Raw genomic sequence first — 21,091 nt, 5'->3', positions numbered from 1 at the left:
TACCATTTTAGGTTATCTGTTTAAAAAGGATGGTTCCAAAAGGGGATTTTCACAGCAGTGCCAGAGAAGAATCATTTTTGGTGCCCCATAAAACTTTTCAGTGAACAGTGAAAAACAACCTCCCCCCCCCTTTTTTCTTAACGTGAAGAACATTTACTAATCTGAACAACTTTTTTCCACTGTAAAGAACCTTTGGTCCCATTTTATATTAAAGGGTTAGATCACCCAAAAATAAAAATTATGTCATTAATTACTCACCCTCATGTCATTCCACACCTGTAAGACCTTCGTTCATCTTCAGAACACAAATTAAGATATTTTTGATAAAATCTGATGGCTTAGTGAGGCCTGCATTGACAGCAAGACAATTACACTTTCAGTGCCCAGAAAGCTACTAAAGACATATCACTCTAAAATCTATATAGCACTAAAAGTGGTTCTTGGCTCGTAATCATAGGGGAACCACTTTTGGTGCTATGTAGCACCATATCTTTAAAGGTGCTGCACAGCACCTTTGTCAAATGGTGCTATGTAGAACCCATAAGCGGTGCCATATTGCATTTTATTTCTTCAGCAAAAATGGTGCTAAACAGGACCAACAGTGGTTATTTGGCTCGTAAAGAACCTTTAAAGGGGCTTAACAGGTTCTTTGTATGGCAGTGTTGCTATATAGCACCTTAACCACCCCAAAGAACTGCTGAAGAACCATACAAGGGCTTAACAAGTTCTGTATGCAGTAGCAGTGCTATATAGCACCTCAGTCATCCCAAAGAACCGATGAAGAACCACTGAAGCACCAAGATTTGGAGCTATACAGGACTTAAAGTGGTTCCCCTATGATTACGAGCCAAAGAACCACTTTTAGTACTATATAGCACCATTTTTTTTTTGTGTATTTAAAACAGTTCAGTGGTTCAACCTTAATGTTATGAAGTGACGAGAATACTTTTTGTGCCCCAAAAAAACAAAATAACGACTTTATTCAACAATATCTAGTGATGGGCAATTTCAAAACACTGCTTCATGAAGCTTCGAAGCTTTACGAAACTTTTGTTTCGAATCAGTGGTTCGGAGCGTGTATCAAATTGCCAAAGTCACGTGAACCATTGAAATTTCGAAACACTTATGATGTAATGAAGCCTCGTTTACTGAAATCATGTGACTTTGGTGCTCCGAACCACTGATTAGAAACAAAAGATTCGTAAAGGTTTTTTTCATATTTTAAATATGCCTTTAGTAGTATTTTGGGCATTTGAAAGTGTTATCTTGCTGGCAATGGAGGTCTCACTGAGCCATCGGATTTTATCAAAAATATCTTAATTTGTGTTCAGAAGATGAACGAAGGTCTTATGGGTGTGGAACGACATGAGGGTGAGTAATTAATGACAGAATTTTCATTTTTGGGTGAACTAACCCTTTAACTACTATGTACTAAAATCATTTGATACAATGCACATATTGCATACATAAAGGTTTTACGTTTATATTTATATTTTAAAAAATACCTGATGAAATTACAGCTGTAATTAATTTCTGTAGTTACATCTATAATTACACTGTTGACCCTTCCCTTACACCATAACCCACCCTTAAACCTACCCATGCCACCAAACCTGTCCCTAACCTTACCCGTATCTACCTCAATAGCAGCAAAAGTCTTTTGCAATACAATATAAACATTGCACTTCTTTTTTAATGTAAGTACATAGTAGTTAAAGACACCTGATATAAAGTCTGACAACATTTTGTGCAACGGAAAGGTGACATGGAACCAGATACCAATATAGATCATTTATATTTAGGAGTTTACCATATAACATCCCCGTTATACTGACATGAACACAGAACTTCTGATCTTGGACATGAATATTCATCATTAATATGCATCAGAAAACTCTGACTATGACTATGTCCAAGGCAAAGTGAATTGAAACATCGATTGTTAATATCATATTGTCTCTTCAAAGGTATGTAACATTTATATTTAGATTGAACTGGATTATTAAAAGTTACACTTTCAGCTGTTAGCTAGAATTTCATTCCATTAATTCACATTTCTATCACATTTCTACATCCTGTTTGCTATCTCAATTCAAACTCAGGAAGTGAATGTCATTTTAAATGTAATCTGAAAAAAAATGAGAGAACAGACCACAACAGCAATTAAACATTTTCAGTAGTTTTATTGAAAAATGCCTCTTCTGATTCAGAAATAAATAAGAAAATAAGGCTGTGGAATTCACAATGTGCAATTCAGACATGAAAAAAGGCCATTCTATGTCCATAGACTTGCAACAAATTCCAACTGCATTTCAACTGATATCACTGGAAAAAACAACTATATTCTGATTGTAAACGTCCTTACTAAATATACAACACAGGCATGCAATTCCTCTTGTGGAGTGAGTTGGTATACAACAGATAAATATTCGGTTTAGGATAACAAAACAAAAGCCAGGTCTAAGAATCAAGGGAAGTTGAACCGTTTGCCATTTTCCTTGAGAGAGAGAGAAAGAACAACACATTGCACCGCAGCAAGCACGTTTACACTTCGTTTTAAACTTTCCAATGTGCAAGGAATCAGTTCATAGTGTTTATAGGACATTTTACTGAACAAATACAAAATGCAGTTATGTTACAAGCAAAGACACATTGTTGAACCGTCGGCAAGCACACAGGTTTCTTAAGAGGAAATGAGAGTTGAATATCCGCCTCTCCACTTGACTGTGTTAAATGATCTGGATTTAAATGCAGTTTTTGACAGTACAGAAGATACACTTTCACTTTATGTTTCTATTCTTTCAGCTTCCTGTCTTGATAGTGATCTTTTTCCACGCTGGTTTCGTAAACCTGGTGACTGAGTCTCGATATCTTCCGACGGCTGGGCTGGAATGGGCACTACGTAGGTTTCAGGTTCTGGCTGGTAGGGGCCTGCTTGGAAATATTATTTGGCCAGCTGAGCATGTGCTTTTGGTTTCCAACATGTCATTTCAACTAATTCAATTCAATAATTATAATAATAAAAACAAAATTATATATATATATATATATAAAAAAGCTTCTATATTAACCAAATACTAAACCCATTCGGCAGTTGTCCACAACTTTGCGTTGGATTTTTCTTCTATACTATAACTACTCTAACATACATGTATAAAAAGAATGCATTTGTGGAAATTTGCTAATCTCTGTGAGGTATCATACAATTCTATAAATCACAATACAAAAAAAAAAAACCTCGAAAACTTCATGGTTGCATATACTAATGGCACACACTACATTTGTAACCTGAGCGTTGCCTACACGTATCATCAAAGATAAAAAATGAAACGTCAGCGGTCAGCAAGAAGCAAGTTGTCAGGTGCAAGCTTGATGACTGCTGTTAACTTTAGCCCACTGTGTCATCGATTAACATTTACAAGGCACAATTAGTTTATTTACAGTCATTTTACCCTCATGAAGAGCAACCGCTGTTGAACACTGTTAACGTAAACGCTCAATGTTAGTAGTTTCACATGCGTCCTCAGCAAAACGAAGCTCTCTCTTGCTGCTCTAGATGCAAACAGGCCACGGGTACGTAACCATCACTGGCTCCAGTATGATATAGTAGCGCTCAGCTGGTGTTAGTGGCAGTCCAGTCCTTTCTTTGGTTTGATTGGGGTTTTTTTTTTTTTTTTTTTTTTTTTTTTTTAGAGTTGGCCAGCAAATATTCAGCAATCATATCCATGGTGGTTATCCTTATTAGCTCGTGAGTGAGTGCTAATCTCTCTGACACGTCAGGTAAGGGATCAGGCAGTCTAGATAGCATACTACGCATAACCTGAAATGGGTTAAAGATTGGGTTAGTTCATCTCAGTGGCAAAACAACTAGCTTCAAGTGTAAAAAAAAAACAAACGCTTAACATGCAGTTCTTCATTGATTAGCTATATTGTTAAGCAAACACATAGCAATCATATCATTAGTCGCTGACTCTAGAGCTTACTGTTCCAAACCCCAGTGAGCTGCATTATGCTCTTCCTAATTTTGTCATTTCATCTGAATATTAACATTTGTAAGCACCCAAACTCTGGAACAGTTATCCTAGCCTTGTTTGGGAAGCAGACACACTGTCAGTTTAAATCTAGACTAAAAACTCTTTAACCTGGCATACACATAACACATTATAACATTTCTATAATTCACATCCGTTGTTAGGCTGTATAAATTAGGTCAGCAGGAACCGGGAACACTTCCCATAACACCTGACGTACTTGTTACATCGTAAGAAGAATAGCATCTATTCTAATGTTAGTCTCTCTGTTTATCCCGAGGTTACTGTAGTCAGCCGAATCCGGTCCGTGTCCAGATCAGATGGTGATCCTGCACCTATTAACCTTACTAGGTTAAATGATCTAATTTTGTATCTATAGAAACTAAATGCATTATGTTGAATATCAATGTTTTTGTGTCAAACATTCATTATTTTAGATTTGTGAAGTCATAAAATTAGACCCTTGGGGTAAGATGGGACAGAAGTGGCATGTTGTTACTAGTGTTATTATTTGTTTAAATGCAATACATATTTTAAGTCACAGGTTTTTTTTTTTCAATAATTCCATGATTTAGATGTACATTTCAGACACCTTTGCTATTCTTGATGCTCCGAAATTTCAACAACCGAAAATGAAGTTTTGACGTTTAATTAGCGCTTCTCTGATGGCACGTTTTGACAGATGTGAGAACAAAACGTCACTAAACATTATTTGTAGCGCCTCCCATCCAATAAATTGAAGTAAGTTTTGTGCTTTGTTTATTTTTGATATGAAACAAAGTCTGAACTTTTAAATACAACAATTCATTTTTGATGTTCTTATATTACATATTCATTATGTTTTTACTTAACCTGTTGTCTTCATTATTTGATGTATGTTTGAAAAAATGTTTCATGAAAACAAGTTTTTATTACAGCCACCATTTAAATTAAAATGAAATGAATTGGAATAGAAACATAATTATATAATTTAAAAAGTTAGTATAAAAGCTGCCTAATGTGCAATTTAAAAGTTTATAATTTAAATGTTTATTATTAAATAAATGTGATTAATTAATTGATTATTAAAGAAACTTTATTTTCGGTTTCAGTTTTCAGCTAAATTAAAAGTTTAATTCAGGTTTCTATGTCTTGGTAAAAAATTAATTACATTTCAGATGAATCTCTTTTACTGGGATTCTGCTTTGTCTGTTATTGGTTTTTCAATTATTCAACTCAATTGTCAAAACACAATTTGAAATACAATAGTTAATTTAGTATGGCCTCTGAATAATTTGACATTATACGCTATGAGAAAAAAATTAGCAAACGTTTCCATTTACTTCCCTTAATAACTAGTTACAGTATATCTAATATTACAATTTGCACATTAAAGGCCCACTGAAGTGTCTTGGAACGCGGAGCATTATTCAGTATGCTGACGTAATTTCAACTGAAACAGGAAGACAGGGCGATATATCGAACAGCCCCGCCCCTTTTTTAAAATAGCCAATAGCGTTTCATTTATATCACAGCTCAGCCAGAGCCGCTGAGCTCGGTAAAGCTTTGGTTTTCTTCTAATCTCTAACAGTTTCTCATCCTAATCTCCTCTATATCGCTTTAAAATACAGCATTCTGTGCAGAATTCAAATGGGTCCAATATGTTTTGTGGTCTGTGCCAACTCGCGCATATCATCCGCTCTGTGCTATCGTGTCTCTGGACCGGCGCAGTCTTTTCGCGCTGCGGCGGTTCACGTGACACTAACGTGAAAACTGACTTCATTTGCCTCAATGGAAAGCTTACACTGAATCGTTCCCTATCCTCTATATACTGCACTACAGTATGTGCCATTCACCATACAGAAACTAGTAAATGTGTGAACAAATGACCGATTTCAACCGCAGCTTCAGCGTCTGTTTATAGTGTAGGAGGGGCGGGACTTCAGATTCTACAGAGCATTTGATTGGACAGAAGATTTGATGAAAAGTCCACAGTGATGCCATGAAAATCCGTGATCCATTTTAGCGGAAGTGAGAGACTAAGTTTTCAAAGCTTATATGTCCTAAATGTGAATTTTGTCATTGTTTTGGAACAAACCAGCTTATTCATAAACTTAAGGCTAACATATTCATACTAAAAGCTAAAAAACTTAAATTTTGATTTCAGGGGGACTTTAAGGGGGATATCTCCCATCTTACCCTATATTTTATAGCAAAATGAAAAGTAAAGCTAACAAAAAAAATTTGGTTTGTGTTTACTGTTTTACCCAATATTTGTGTGGGCTTTATATTATAATGCTTATTAGAGTGTCACAGTGTTGTTGCAACATGCTAATGTTAAATTCCAATGGAAGCAATTCTATTTGTGTCGTTGCCTATGAAGAGAGTTCAAATCACAAGTCATTTGTGAGATACGTTGCCTTAGAAGGTAAACACACCTTGACAAGAGCTCACTAGGTTTTGGAACAGAGCTTTTCAATCAAGCTTACTGTGCTTACCTGGGTAACCTTGTCCATTGTAAGGCATGCCGACACACTGGGAGGAGTCACAGTATCCTGGAGGTCCAGGTGGTCCGCTGACTCCAGGCCCACCCTGCCGCCCTGGTGGGCCACGGGGCCCAGCTGAGCCTGAGGGACCAGGGGGCCCGACCTGAGACTGCCCTGGTGGCCCTGGAAAAAAGCAGGCAGAGGAGGTGTAAAAAAGGTGTCCTTTACTTCGTCTCTAGGTTTTCACTAGATGTGGAAGGGGAAAACTGATTTCAAGTACTGTAATTTAAATATTTTGACTGCTTAATTAAAAGGAAGAAGGGGTAAGTTCTGCCCCCCCCCCCCCCCCAACTCTTTTCTGTCTAGACGGTATAAACCGAACTGGAATGCTGTCCCTTGACTCTCGCTCTTGTGCACTCTGATGTCAGCACATGTGTTGCCAATAAAGCCTCCACAGAAAACACAAGTCAAACTACAAACAGTGAGTCACCGCAAGCTTCCTCCTACTGTATGTATACGATGGCTGTGTATTTCATTCACAGAGAGCTCTTGGCACTGTTTCCACGAGGGAGACGTTTCCACTTCCTTAGAGTTTTCTGTGAAAGGATCGCTCCTGCAAATGCTGGATAGCAATTAAACGTGTCCCCTGGAGAAAGTGTAGTGTTGTTGTAGTTACCATGGAGCCAATAATTCATTCAGACCCTTTGTGTTGCGCTAGGATGACTGTATCGAGAGCTCAAAACGCCAAACATGTCTGTACAAATTCCATCTAATAATAACTGGATTACTTTGGTCTTCTGATCATGGCTCAGCATGGAAACTACCATTTTGACCAGCTTTGCTTCTTATGATAATGAAAGCCTTGTTTACTGCAAATATTTGCAGGCTTGTGTGTTTATCAGGTTGCTGATTATTATTGTTATAACTTCTGTGACAACTTCTGCATGGGCGAATTCTTATTGAACTCACTACCAGTCAATTTATGAGATCATTTCAGATTTTAACTGAACAGTAATAACAAATTTTTGACTATAGATTCACGAAATAAGCCAACAGGAAATAAGCGTGCTGATTGTCATGACTATTTAAAATACACAATGCATTAAAAAATAGTGCTTTCCTCTCAATAACAAAATAAACACACTATAAAAATGACAGCGGTGAGAAAACAGAGGCTAAGAAAGCATCTGATCATAGCAATGTGGATATGTATGCACCAGCTTTGCAACTCAGGGCTCCAGTCAAGTCACGACACATTTATTTATGTAGCACTTTATACAATAAATAGTTTAAAAGCAAGTAGCTTTACCATATTAAACATGAAAAAACAGCATCAGTGTCTCTTTCAATTAGAATAACAACTTTAGTTCACCCAAAAATGAAATTTCTGTCATTAATTACTCACTCTCATGTTGTCCCAAACCCATAAGACCTTCGTTTATCTTCGGAACACAAATTAAGATATTTTTGATAAAATCCGAGAGGTATCTGATCCACACATAGGCAGCAACGTCACTGCACCTTTTGAAGTCCAGAAAGGTACTAAAGACATTGAGTACTGAATGACAGAAATTTCATTTTTGGGTGAACTAACCCTTTAATCTGTACTATAAAGCAGCTCTCCAGACTGTTCACGTTTTTACTCGCGGACGTCTGACCTCGACGGACTGAACAAAAGAAATTAACCTGAGAATTTCCATGTCAAAGGCAGAGCACCAGAGCCACACCAACCTATTACATCATTGCCACGGACCAATGGGAGTTAAAGGTGTTTACCAGAAAGAGTGAATTTTTCCAGAAAGTTTGCTTTGGCAAACTGTTTCAAGCTCCCAAAACTAACTCCAAACGAAGTTCATTTTGGTCTGATTTTGTTCGAAATCATGCCACACCAGTTTGTTCAATTTCACTTGAAGTATATCAGGGCCTTTAAGATTTTTTCAAGAATTGCACTAAGGAAGATTCTTTCAAACTTCTTGGAATTTATCTTAAGAAATTTCTTAACTTCTCTCTTAAGAAGATTTTAGTGAATCCAGCCCCTGATTCTCAATTCTACCTATGATCCTTGAAGAGGCTAAGAGCACGCATAAACAGCACAGGACAGAGAAATACCCTAATTATTGTTATATATGAGACTCAAAAAATTATTTGTCTGAATTTTGCTACAAGCCTATTGAGGCAAACACTTCTGCTGACTTCCTTTTCAAACTCTTAAAGTTCTCTTAATCCCAACTGTCATAACACAGTTTTGATGAGGGGTTAGCACACTTTTGAGCCAACCTATCCAAACAATCCAGGGGGAAAAAGTTGTTCCTGATCGTTTGGAAAAACTAATACCAGCAGTTGCATAACAGACCATTCATTTCTTAATGATTCATCATCATGTTCATCTATCATGACTAAATACTCTCAGAATGATAAACATTGTGATATGGAAATTACTCAACATAGAAATCACAGTTGTTAAATACATGTTAACGATCATTAGAATTGGTTCCATTAATCAGAAGGTTTTGGATAGGCTGTATCTAAAAAGCCTTGAAAAGACAAGTGTGCACACAAACTCTGGATATAATTAGCAGTGAAATGGAGCGGTTAAAATGAGGTGGCGTTAGGTTGCACGAAGACATACCAGGAGGTCCAGGTAATCCTCTCTGTCCTCGAGTGCTAATGCCTGGACTTCCTCTTTCACCCTTCTCTCCCGGCAATCCTAGGATGTTAAGGGTAAATGCATTTAAAAAATGCAAACCATATGTGACTAATTGGCAGTAATGTATATACATCTGGATGATTTTAAGGAAAAAATGGTAGACAGTCTATTACAATCATGTGCATAAAAGATTTCTTTCAGTTTGTTATGCTAATTTTAGTTGGGAAAAAATAACTGAATTAAAATTCAATGATCTACTTTGCACAACAAAGCTGTTTACACTTTTGGAGAAAATATCATTGGTGTTTGCGTGTGCAAACCTTGGCACCACAATGCTAGGGTGGTGTGAGTGGTTGTCAGGGTGTTGCTATTATGGTGATTTGTGGCTTCCCACCCTCAAGTCTCTATGATATTCTGGTCTCCTTCAGTGTAAGTCAATTTTTTTATCCACCAATCCAAAGTCTGAATGCTTTATTTTGTCATCTTTAAAAGATGTCTTCCAATGTGACATAAGTGCGTACCTCTTTCTCCGGGAGACCCTGGCAAACCTGGATTTCCTGGGAACCCATTGGGTCCAGTCTGACCTGGCTCTCCACGGGGTCCCTGGTTGCCAGGTGGGCCTGGAGGACCAGTGGGACCGGGGCTATTGCTCCTGTAGTTACTGGGGATCTGGTTCATCATCATATCGATTCTGCTCATTTGTCCTACAAGCAAATCAAATATTTTCATTTTTAATACGAACAAAACCATTGGCGTATTCATAAAGAATGCTGAGGTGGCTTACTGCTGACTAGTTGTTCGCAAACTTGTCTTGCTACAGAGCGCATCATATTCTGTGATGCAGTATCTCCCTGGAAAACAGAAAACAGAGCAAACGTGATTTTTAAATTTTATGAAGAAAATGTGAGTTGTGCTAGCTCATACAAAAGCATTTTTGTGACGGCAACGTTAGTCTGTTCCTGGTTGTCGCTTGCGAAAAAGAAGTGCTCTTAAGTGTCTTTAATATGCTCTTGTGAACAAACCTCTTCTGGAAGCTCAAACGTGCTGCGTAACACACGAGAATGAACCTCATTGGTTACGCAGCACATTTGAGCTTCCAGAAGAGGTTTGTCCTTGTGCGTCATTCATGTTCAGATGAGCATCTGTTTATATTCACTGATCAAGGTTTATATGCGAGTAAAAGTCTTAACTAAATCTGTTCATCATAAAAAAGAAAATTTGGATTAAACTGCCCGATTCACATGGATTAGTTTTACGATCTCTTTATGAACTTTTTGAAGCATCAAAGTTGCAAAGGCAGTTTATGGAGGGACAGAAATCTCTCAGATTTCATCAAAAATATCTTAATTTGTGTTCCGAAGATGAACGAAAGTCTTAAAGGTTTGGAACAACATGAGGGCGAGTAATTAATGACAGAATTTTCATTTTGGGGTGAACTAACCCTTTAAAGAGAGTTCACTTTTCATGTTTCCTAACACACTTAAGTGCACTTAAGTGTCATTCTTTAACTTATTTTGATGCATTGGCTAACATATTAAAGCACATGTAAAGCACTTAATTATACATTTAACTGTAGTGTGTTATTCAGTATTGCATTTTGAGTTAGTATATTTTAAATGTACTGAGGCACTCCTGTGATGAAGTGTATGAAAGTGACACCTACCCTTTCACCTTTCTCTCCTTTCATGCCAACAGGTCCCTGTGATTGACAGATGAGAAAAGAGGAGTCAGAAATCAGTATTAATCAGATATAAATAACTTTAAATCATGTAAATTATATTTAATATGAGCCATTTGAACATGTACATACAGGGAGGCCAGTGTCTCCATTTTTTCCTGGTTTTCCTGTGTTTCCTGGCATTCCAGGTGATCCCGGTGGTCCCTAAAAATATGGATCTCAGTAAAAATTACTAATATACAATATATTTAACAATCATTTTCTGATAAACAGCCTAAACTCAAAATACCAACTTATTCACAATCACTAACACAGAGAACCAGCATCAAGATGACCTTAAATAAACAGTATACATGACTTATTAGACATGAGAGCTGGGAAAGTTGAGGTAAAAGCCTCATACTGGGTAACAATTAAAGTGGCTTCAAAAATGATTACACTTTATTTTAAGATGACACTGTTATAGTGTAATAACACTAGCACTGAGTAATATTAATTAACTACACATACTATAGGGTTTAGTTTTAGGATCAGTTGCTTGTAATCACATAAATGACTGTTATTACTACAGTAAGTACATGTAGCATGTGTAACAAGGACACTGTAAAATAAAGTGTTACCCCAAAAAGTACAGTGTAAAAACTATTTTTGTAAATGAGAAAAAAAAAAAAACTGTATGCAATGTGAATGCAATTACTTTATTATCTCTGTTATATTTAACAATGTTATCTCATATTTCACTCTTAATAGTTTATTTATAAACGGATTCTATCTCTTTAACCAGTTACAATTATGACCGAAAACAAAAACAGCATTAAATCTTCATCACTCTCTCAGCCCCTCAGCTAAACTGAAATAATACTTTTAAATTTGAAACTAAAACAGTCAGTAGGTGGCGGAAAATCATTGTCTTAAGAAATGAGCCATTGAATTGTTGTCAAATGATTCATTCGAAACAGCTGATTCATTCAGGGGCAAAGCAAAGTGACTTGGCTTGTTCGAGATGCATCGGCGCTACGCAGACCGATTGCCGCATGACATCAAAGTACAGCGAGAGCGACTCCTTATGCTTTTGAATCGCTCTCTCGATACTTTGATGTCATACGCTGATCGGTCTGTGCATCGGCGCTGCCTACTGTCTTTATGAGTGAGTCTTTAAGTCATTAATTAAACCGTTTTGTTCAAAAACATGGATTTATTCTGTAACGAAACATCACTGTGTTGCTCTGAGACACGCAACTGTGGATTTGTTTGGAACTATTTCTGTTGGCAAAATTGAGCAAATACAATATGTTGAGTATAAAATGTAAGTCACCTAATATTAACTTCTTGTTTACTGAACTGTTTTATAAAATCACATCACATTTGCAAACGTGCTGATATTCGGGAAAACAGCGCTCTTGCTCGTGTGGTAGGCTACTGCTTTTAAATATTAAAAACAAGAACTTTTATAGTGAAATTTTTTGCACCATATCTTGGATTTTGGGGGCATTTTTATTCATTTTGATGGCATATTTGCCCCAAGCCTTATTTAATTTCCTTACCCTATTATGTGTGTAAGGTGAGATGGCAGGGGGCGAGGCTTTTTTTCGAGCGCATGCAAATACTATATTCCTGCGCAAGCGGAGGCCAAAGTGAAATAGATGAAACAGCAAAGGTGCAAAAGTGCTTCTGTGTGAAAACTGTTTCTACACAAAGGGCCAGATTTACTAACAGCTTGCGCCAGCGCAAACCCTCTTTTGGCATTAAAAAACTACTGTCGGGATTTACTAAAGACACGCAGTGCAAAATTAGCACTGAAAAGGTGTGGACTTTGTTGTTTTTGTGGCTGACCTTATTGCATATGCATTTGTAGGAGTTTCCCTTTCAGATGCAAAATTTAAGGGAGGAGAGTATTTAAATGAATCATGCAACATGATTTACTAATGTTAGTCAATTTACTGGTATTTGCGCCATTATTTAAGCATGTCTTAACCCATTTTGCGACATGGCTGTAATTGTTGCTGCTAGGAGGAGACACTGCAGAGAACAGAGAGCGCGGTAGATTGCGTCGGTTGACTGTGTCTGTGTTCTTTAATTTGCGTGTCAACAGTAGATCACGCGCAAAACTTGCCGCTCCCATCGGCGCATTTGTGGAATTGTGCTCTCACGCTAATTTGCCCCATTTAGTAAATCTGGCCCCAAATGTTTTTCCGGTGTAGTTGGACATTCAAGCCATATTAAAAAATGTAAATGTCTTTGCATTATATTATAAAATTTTAAATCAACTGGGACTTATTTTAACTTTGATAAAATGATAAAGCATATAATATATGTGACCCTGGACCACAAAAACAGTCATAAGTCGCACAGGTATATTTGTAGCTATAGCCAACAATACATTGTATGGGTTAAAATTATCGATTTTTCTTTTATGCCAAAAATCATTAGGATATTAAGTAAAGATCATGTTCCATGAAGATATTTTGCAAATTTCCTACTGTAAATATATTAAAAATGTATTTTTGTGAGTGGATATGCATTGCTAAGGACTTCATTTGGACAACTTCGGCGATTTTCTCAATATTTAGACTTTTTTTGCACCCTCAGATTCCAGATTTTCAAATAGTTGTATCTCGGCCAAATATTGTCCTATCCTAACAAACCATACATCAATGGAAAGCTTATTTATTCAGATGATGTATAAATCTCAATTTTAAAAAAATGACCCTTATGACTGGTTTTGTGGTCCAGGGTCACATATTGTTAAAAATGTAAAGAAAAAAAATATTGTGCCACTTTTTTGCTATGTAATCCAATGGAATTTTGTGACTATGTTAAATGTCCTTGTAGGTCACTGTTTTTGTGAAAGAAATGTGGACAGTACTTTACAGTACAGTATAGTTGACAAAAGGAAGAACAGGTTATTTGGTGCACACACTGTATGGCAGATACTTCAGCTGACTTCTCAGGGTACATGAAAGTCTCACATTCATCAGATATTCAAAAGCTTCCACATTACATACCATTGGTCCCGATGGACCTCTTGGTCCAGATGGGCCTTCGTTTCCTGGAGGACCCTGAACAAAAACATATGCCATCATGAACTGAACAAGATGCACAGCTAATAAAATCAGCAAAGATTCATTCAATCTGGGATAAGATGTTCCTCTGGGAGAGGTTCAAACACGCGCTTGAGATGGGCCTAACACAACTGACTAAATCGATCTGACAAGACAAGTCCGATAACAAACCACATACTGAAAACATGCACTTTCAAACCAGTTCAAGGTGCATTTCAAATACTTCTTACCCTTGCACCAGAAGGTCCAACAGGGCCGAGTGGACCTGGAGCGCCAACAGGGCCCTTGGAAGAAGGAAAAATACTTAATGTCATTCATCATACAGTGGTTGTTTCAAACAACGATGTAGCTGTTCGTGGATCAAACCTGAGCAATTTCAAATATTGTCAGGATATGACTAAATTCAACCTTTCCATGGAAGAGAAGGAAGGTTATACCAAATCAACCATATGAATACATGTGCAAATAAACTTCTTGCAAAGTAATGCCTTCATCCTGTAGCAATAAGAACAGACATTTGTGTTTCTGTCTGTGTATTTCTTTTGGAAGTCAAAAATAAAATGACGTTATGATGAAGGTGTTAGCGATCGTTCTGCTCTGTTTTGTTAAGCTCTGTGCTTTAAGAGCACTTGCGTTGTGTCTGCCAATTGTTCAGTGTTTTAATAGGTAAAGTTAAGTGTGGTATAATTTTCTTAGCTTAAGCATTAAACCAATCATAAAGCCATTTATCTGATAAACACATCAAATGCCCTGAACACTGTTTATGAAACCTTTCATAATCCAACACAGCTGTTGCACACCACAATTTGCTAGATTTCTCGAGCCGCTTAAAATCAAAAAGCACTTACTCGCTGTCCAGGTAAACCTGAGTCACCGGGGTCTCCCTTAGGTCCAGGCCGCCCCTGAAAATGGAAGAAATGAAGCAAGCGTTCACACTCAGTCCTCTGTTACATGACATTGAATGGAATTTACATCTCGGTTGTACGTGGATGACAGGGAGAGGGGGCGAGTGTTAAATAAATGGGTCCGACACTTTTAGTCATAAATTAGATCCACACTATACAGAAGTGTAGCCAGACAGGGCCATGATTTTAATGTCCCAAGAAAGAGAAACAGAAAACACTTTCCATGAATAGAGTGTCCCATAACTTGTTTAAAAGCAAAAAAGGCAGAAGTATTACATAACATAAAAATAGAACATAACGCATAAAATGTAGCTGGTTTTTTATATTTTGACCTTCAGAGATGGAATAAAAATATTTTCTTAAAGGTAATCCTCTCCTAATTTTCAAACTAGTGTTATTTTAGTATTATTTATTATTATTTTAAATATTTTAATATATTATTATGGATATTTTGAATTTGTTTTTATTTGAATATTTTGTTTTTATTTTAGTAATTTTATTTTATTTTATTCTATTCAGTTAGATGGCAAGACAAGCAACATTTCTTTTATTTTTAATTTTTTTTATTTTCTAATATTTATATTATATTATATTATATTATATTATTATAATTTTATTACAGTCCTATTTCATAGAACAAATAAAATTTTTAATAGTTTTAATTAACAATAACAACACTGTTTCAGATCGGTTACACTTTAGTTTAGGGTACTATTTTCACTATTAACTAACTATTAACTACAAATTTTGCCTCCATAAACTCCTAATTACTGCTTATTAACAGTTAGTAAGGTAGTTATTAAGTTTAGGTAGGATTAAGGGATGTAGAATATGGTCATTCAGAATAAGGCATTAATATGTGCTATATAAGTACTAATAAACAGCCAATATCCTAGTAACATGCATGCTACTAAGCAACTAGTTAATAGTGAGAATCGGACCCTAAACTAAAGTGTTACCGAAAGGTTCAATGAGGGGCAAAACAATATTTCACAAACGCAAATGCAGAGTATTGTGTTTTACTTACTGGTTCACCGGGAATAGACAATCCATTAGGGCCCTGTGGGCCTGGTGGTCCCATCTGGCCTGGTGGACCCTGCTCCCCACGTGGGCCCATTGGACCCTGGAATGAATGGGTTAAAATCCTGTTAAATTATCCAGTTAAATACTCTAGAGAGTGTTTGTACCATGTACTCTAGAAGAAGTGCTGAGAGAAACTGTTTCTCTAAGGTATTGATGGAGGACCCTGTTCAACATCTACTTCAGTATCTGAGTAGCAGGTCATTTCAGGAGAAGTATGAGCTTACCGCTGAGCCAGACTCTCCTCTCTCACCTCGTGGGCCTTTTGTACCAGGGCCGCCCTGGAAAAACAAAGCATGCTTAGAAACTGGATTTCAGAGGATTCATTATTTTATAAGACAAACTGTCAAACGGCTCTAAAGACAGTGATGTTTCCAAGTTCACACGTCCGAAGCCTACCCACTTCTGCTTTTTGACCTATAAGCGAATCCCTTAAAGTCCACGAGTAAGTCACTAGTCATTAGCTCACGCTGTGCTGTTAACCATCGGTAATCCCAGATGTTCAATCCATGCACCACAATGGTGTAGAGAGAAGAGGCCCCATAATCATATTCCTGTGCTTAATGTAAAGAGCAGGGCTGAAATTACAGTGCTGGGGCTTTGGGGAAAATATCCCACCATCCCTGAACTCTGGACCTTTTTGTCCTCATCATCAGAAGCGAGATTTGCAGCGGTAGCATGATGACTTCAGAGACAGAAGAAATGTCAGGGGACTCTAATGATCTTACCGGAGGGCCCGCTGGGCCTGGAGGACCAACGCTGTCCTGAGCACATGTGCAGGAGTGAGGAAGAGCGGGACATTTGGCTTCATCTCGCTACAGAAATGGAGATATAAATCAAATCCTGCTGAAAATGCTAAACACTAAACAGCTAGTTTAAAAAAATGAAAAAGCAAAATAACTGCAAAGATAAAGACAGCTGGTATATTGCACACTGTTAAAAATAATCATAATTTTGATGGGAAAATCCATGCCTTACTATATATGGTGAAAAACTAATAGATCTAATGGGACATTTCATGCTGAATGTATAGTTTTTGGGAGTGAAGAAGAACAGGATCCTTTACAATGAAAAAAGAATTCCCAGAATTCTCTGTGTGACACTTCACGTTTGATGGTTTTTCATTACCATATCGGGTCCCACTTTACATTAGGTGTCTTTAACTACTATGTACTAACATTTAAATTAATCATTTGCACGTATTGTCTACATACATGTTTTTACATTGTACTTATATTTTTTAAAAATACCGCGTATTTGCATCTGCAATTAATTTCTGTAATTACATTACTGTTGTCCCATCCCTTACACCATAACCCACTGTTTTGCAATACATTATGAACACAATAGTACATAGTAGTTAAGGACACCTAATATAAAGTAGGACCAAATGTTGAATTGCTCTCTTTATAGTTTTCTTTTCTTTTCAGTTATGTACTTTTATCCACTTTTATGTTCCATCTTATGTTAATAAATGTATGTTTATTGCATTATTTCAGTGTCATGTGCGTTACTATGATTGGTATTTATGCGTATGACACTGTGCATCTTCTATATATATATTATATATATATATATATATATATATATATATATATATAGGCATGTTGGCTGGCCAATAAAGCACAGTAATATCATGGTCAGCAAACCACTTGGAAGTGGTTTTTGCACTGTGGGCAGGTGCTAAAGTCCTGCTGGAAAAGGAAATCAGCATCTCCATAAAGCTTGTCAGCAGATGGAAGCATAAAGTGCTCCAAAATCTCCTGGAAGATGGCTGCATTGACTTTGCACTTGATAAAACACAATGGACCAACACCAGCAGACATCACGCCCCCCCCAAATCATTATTGACTTCAGAAACTTCACACTAGACTTCAAGCAGCTTGGATTCTGTGCCTCTCCAGTCTTCCTTCAGACTCTGGGACCATGATTTCAACATGAAATGCAAAACTTACTTTTATCTGAAAAGAGGACTTTCGACCACTGTTCACTGTCCAGTTCTTTTTCTCCTTAGCCCAGGTAAGATGCTTCTGACATTGTTTCTGTTTCAGAAGTGGCTTGGTAGTCCTTTTCCTGAAGATGTCTGAGTGTGGTGACTCTTATATATATATATATATATATATATATATTATTTACATCAGCTTGTGGGAAAGTTACTTGTGATGATCTTTGATTCTTCATGTGGTTTCCTCTATCGCCTGTTTTTATTAGTAATTTGGTATAGTAACATTATTTCAGTTAATTAAATATACACACTATTTACCATAAATTTAAGTTCAATCTGTAAAACTTAAAATGTTCCTAACATATTTTTATGTTCTAGCAACCACATTTGCTGTTTGTTTGTTTGTTTGTTTTTTACTGTAAAATTTCACTTTTTTATAGTGTATGTCAATTAAGTAAATATAAAAACACAATGCTGCACTGGCCACATGAGGAACACAATGGTGTACATCTACCTGCCCTTCAAATACACTCCATGGACAAAAGTATGTGCACACTCCCTTCTAATGAACGGGTTTGACTAAGCCCTTTAATTCCAGTGAAGACAAATGTTAAAGAAATGGTTCACCCAAAAACAAAAATCCACGGAATCTATATTCCATGCTCCATGGAATACAGAAACCCTTACAGGTTTGGAAAGACATGAGGGTGAGTAAAACATAACAGAATTCTACATTTTGGTTGAACTATCCCTTTAATGCTATGTTCGTTATGGTCAAGTGAGCAAATTCCAAGTGTTGAGAAACTTTTGCGTAAATACTGTATAAAGTTCATTTAAATTCACTAATTGTGTGGACATTCGATAGTATTTGCAATCAATGCATAGTCTGATGTGTTATGCATTACTTTACTCATCACTAACATAATGTGAAATATGCATTAATGTGTTACCCCCAACAGTTCTTTATGCTTGATTTTAAGGAAGATTAACCTTTGAACTGAGCAAGACAGCAAGACAGTGACAAATTTCTGCAAAGGGGACTGCGCAATGACACATTACAGAGAAGGGCAATCGGCGTGAAAAAAGGAAGTCATATCGAAACACAACCCTAAATTGCTCAGAAGCTTGACAACTGTGTTTAGAGGAATGTGTGCAAAACTCAATGACCCTTTCTCAAATACCCCTATTAAGTGTGCTTTCACTAAAAACCGTTTGCGTATTGACCAAACAGTAGACAAAAACTCAGAGAGTCGGAAAGCCCACACCTCAAGATGACAATCCATACACAATCCCTACTTACCATTGCTGGAATATCACAACATTTGTCTCGACTTGTCCAGCCCAAACTGCAGACAATATCAAACATCTGGAGTTGGAACTGAGGGAGAGAAAAAAGGGAACACAAAGGGATGTTACAGATGGCTCGCATTGAGAGCCGGGACTTGGGAATAAACATGCCCACATGCACCCAACAATATATTGAAAAGGAATACAGACAGAATCGAATCCATTCAGGCATGAATGGGTGGGAGGACGTGCAATTGACTGAGTTTGAGGGGACAAAGGAAACGGCAGGGTAGATTCAAAGGATTAATAGTTTACAGCATGAACTAAGGGAATGAGCAGTCTGTACTTACTGTGGCTGACTGCTTCCTTGAGCCACCAGACTTTGCCATTTTTCCGAGGACTTCATAGCCATCTGTGGATATGTTGTTGGCTGCTTTGATCTCTTTCTCAGCCACCTCTTGGCAGTCAATGTTGAGTTTGACATTTTTTGGTGAAATAGAAATGTGAAGCTGCAAAAATAAAAAGGCATTAGTGCAAATACTTCAGTAGTGCAATCCAACAATTGGTTAAATCATTACTCAGTACTCTAGACATCTTGGCTTAGTTCATAAATCTTCATGAGAGATTCACAAAACTGCCTGATTGACAAAAAATTCACAAAAGTCATTCTTTCCAAAACCATTTTCCCATGACAACATTAACCCTACGGCCTGTAAACTATGTTTAGATTTACGCTCTCAATTCTTCCAATAACAGTTGCTGTCCAACTATAATGAGTTTAATTAGTTCATTATAAAGACATGCCAATTGTCGAACACAAATACGAATCTTCATGTCAGCAGATAATACTAACTGGTTTACCAACTGTAATTTCCCCTTTGAATACACTCTGAGACTCTACATGCGGATGCAACCACCGAAATGCTTTTTCCATCCTTTTTTTTCGGGGGAATACAACGTTTTCTTTATGTAGAGTCACCACATGTTGCTATTATGTCATTCTGCGGCTGACCGTCTAATGCTCTCGTTCCTCCTTTTTTCAGTCAAAATGTCTGACCGGCACACACATCTGATATTCATACTTTGTAGATCAGCAGTCCAAAGGCAAGGTTGAATTTCTTGCCACAATACCGTCAACATCTTTGGCAACCAGCATTTGTCTTCCCACAAGTAGAAGGGGTCTGAAGTTAAGGCTTTGGGTAAAAAGCTTCAGAAGCTTATCCAAATAGTATGTTCAAAAGCTTGTGGGAAGCTGAGAATCAATGCTATCAATAGCTATCAATTGAAAAACTATATGCAGAGAGACAATTATTGCTAAAGGGGAAAGTGTGTCAACGGTCAGGGCTAAATAACAGGGCTATTGTCTCGCTCGTTTGTACCATGTACTTTGCATTCACACTTTATCCAATCCTCCCATTCTGGCTACTGTGGGTGTCTGAAAATGGTTTCATTTTGCTCTGCTGTAGTCTTTCCCTCTGTCCTGTTAGACTCTCATTATATCTATCTGCCTCCATTTCATAGTTGCATGTTTGGCTGGTCATCTTCTTCCACCATTTCCTCTACCGTATTCAATGAGTAAATTCACATTTTAGAAAGGAAGTGGTTTCAAGCTATAATTTTCAAAAAAAATTCAAAAATCTCTTCCAAAAATCTTAAGAGCTGCATTGATACTTACTCTACATAGACAGCAAACTGAAATGTTTTTGAAATGTTGTATTAGGGCGATATGGACATATTTATCATGATATTCATTTACCATTATTGGGGAAGGAAATGCTTTCCACATGTTTGTTAGACCTCGAGAATGAATGTAGAACCATTAAACTTGTTTTTTCACAATTCCTGGGAAACACCAAGCAGACGGTCGGACGTCGGGCAGTTTTTGAGTGTCGGTTGACTTAGTTTTTTCAGTGTGTTCCTTATCGTTGGCTCTAGTCAGACGCCATCAGTTATTTTTGGGCCGATTAAGCACGTTGGATTGGCACCGGGGC

The 21,091-nt window shown here is 37.1% G+C and overlaps 1 protein-coding gene across 1 annotated transcript in view; it reads right to left on the bottom strand.

Moving 5' to 3' along the window:
- Positions 1-2,163: 2,163 nt before the first annotated feature.
- Positions 2,164-21,091, bottom strand: part of col12a1a (collagen, type XII, alpha 1a) — a 91,285-nt gene continuing 72,357 nt past the window's right edge. The window contains 15 exon segments of the mRNA XM_051869177.1: positions 2,164-3,820; positions 6,509-6,679; positions 9,126-9,203; positions 9,665-9,847; positions 9,928-9,994; positions 10,807-10,842; positions 10,954-11,025; positions 13,827-13,880; positions 14,114-14,167; positions 14,732-14,785; positions 15,816-15,911; positions 16,096-16,149; positions 16,597-16,683; positions 19,114-19,191; positions 19,451-19,609. Of these exon segments, the coding sequence (XP_051725137.1) occupies positions 3,810-3,820; positions 6,509-6,679; positions 9,126-9,203; positions 9,665-9,847; positions 9,928-9,994; positions 10,807-10,842; positions 10,954-11,025; positions 13,827-13,880; positions 14,114-14,167; positions 14,732-14,785; positions 15,816-15,911; positions 16,096-16,149; positions 16,597-16,683; positions 19,114-19,191; positions 19,451-19,609 (1,254 nt within the window). The 3' untranslated portion in view covers positions 2,164-3,809.

The sequence above is a fragment of the Ctenopharyngodon idella genome, chromosome 17 (assembly GCF_019924925.1).
Source record: "Ctenopharyngodon idella isolate HZGC_01 chromosome 17, HZGC01, whole genome shotgun sequence".
Taxonomy (NCBI): Eukaryota; Metazoa; Chordata; class Actinopteri; order Cypriniformes; family Xenocyprididae; genus Ctenopharyngodon; species Ctenopharyngodon idella.
Note: the sequence above shows the minus strand (reverse complement) of the source record. Positions and strands in the feature narration are given on the sequence as shown.